The 1,163-nt window shown below is 43.8% G+C and overlaps 1 protein-coding gene across 1 annotated transcript in view; it reads left to right on the top strand.

Annotated features, from left to right (window-relative positions):
• Positions 1-170, top strand: part of LOC101858626 — a gene marked incomplete in the record, with an annotated part of 47,397 nt that extends 47,227 nt beyond the window's left edge. The window contains 1 exon segment of the mRNA XM_005097664.2: positions 10-170. Coding sequence (XP_005097721.2) covers positions 10-170 — 161 coding nt within the window.
• Positions 171-1,163: the final 993 nt, after the last annotated feature.

The raw sequence follows: 1,163 nt of genomic DNA, 5'->3' as shown, positions 1-1,163 counted from the left end.
CCTCCCCAGAAGTGACACCCCCCATCACAGAGCGCTCCTCCTCCTCCTCCGCCTCCGCCCGGAGAGACGCCATCTACGACACCTTCGCCAGCGCCACCCACCACACGCCCACGTCGAGCGCCATCAAGTTCCCCTTCCACTCCATGGTCTCCACACCCCCAGACGCCTGACGTCACAGATGTGTGCCCACGGTGATGATGACGTAGTGATACGAGCGGGAAGGTCAAAGTTCATACATACATACATATCAAGGTCACATGGACTTAACCGTATCCGTACGTCGTGTTTTACTATCGTTTCCAAACGACGTGGGGAATTCTGTGCCACTACTTTCCAAAGAGGAAATTTACTCGTTGATCCCATCCGTACGCTTCGCATAGCAGTCTGTCAAAATGATTTTTGGACAAATACTGAAAGTTTCAAAGAGATCTTTGTTCGTACTAGAAGTATTCTGAAATGTGAAGAATACAACCCGGGGGGTACAAAATGACCCCTGGGCGTACGGATGGATAAGGTTAAAAGGTTTATCAGAATTACTGATCTGATCTGGCTCGGTTCAGAAATGGTGATGGTGGCTTTAATTTTGCTTTTTTTTTGAGTTTTTTGTTGTTGTTCAACTCGGAGGGAAACCATCCCTGAAATGAATACGTTCTACACGTATTGTTAGGCTCCCGGGAGGAAAAATGGTCACTTTTAAGCACAAGGGGGCTATCCCGAAAAATACTGTTTTGAGAAAATCGAAGCTTAAGTTTTTGCCCCTTGTTCAGATTCTTTAAAAGACAAGGAGAGTTTTCTCTATAACCAAACAAATATACACACCAATGAGGTAGGGCAATGCCTACTTTTGGTGTAGATCAAGATTTCTGGAAACCCCCGAAATCTGGGTTAGCCGGCTTGTCCTTAAAAGCTACCAAATAGGTTTCTGGCTTCCGGTTTGTAGATTCGATTTCTCTGGATTCGAGTTCTTCAATACTGGTAGAAGTCAGTGGATTTTTTTGTAATAAAAAGGAGATATTGTGTCTTTTCTTTTCAGCAGCAATTGTTATGTAGTGCCAGGAAAAAGAGAAAGAAGTGAGATTAAACGAATCTTTTTGAAGGGTGAATGTGAAATGTTATGTATAGAGCATTTGTGTACTTGAACATGTAAATATGTGTGTTTGTGG

The sequence above is a fragment of the Aplysia californica genome, unplaced genomic scaffold (assembly GCF_000002075.1).
Source record: "Aplysia californica isolate F4 #8 unplaced genomic scaffold, AplCal3.0 scaffold00160, whole genome shotgun sequence".
NCBI classification, from domain to species: domain Eukaryota; kingdom Metazoa; phylum Mollusca; class Gastropoda; order Aplysiida; family Aplysiidae; genus Aplysia; species Aplysia californica.
Note: the sequence above shows the minus strand (reverse complement) of the source record. Positions and strands in the feature narration are given on the sequence as shown.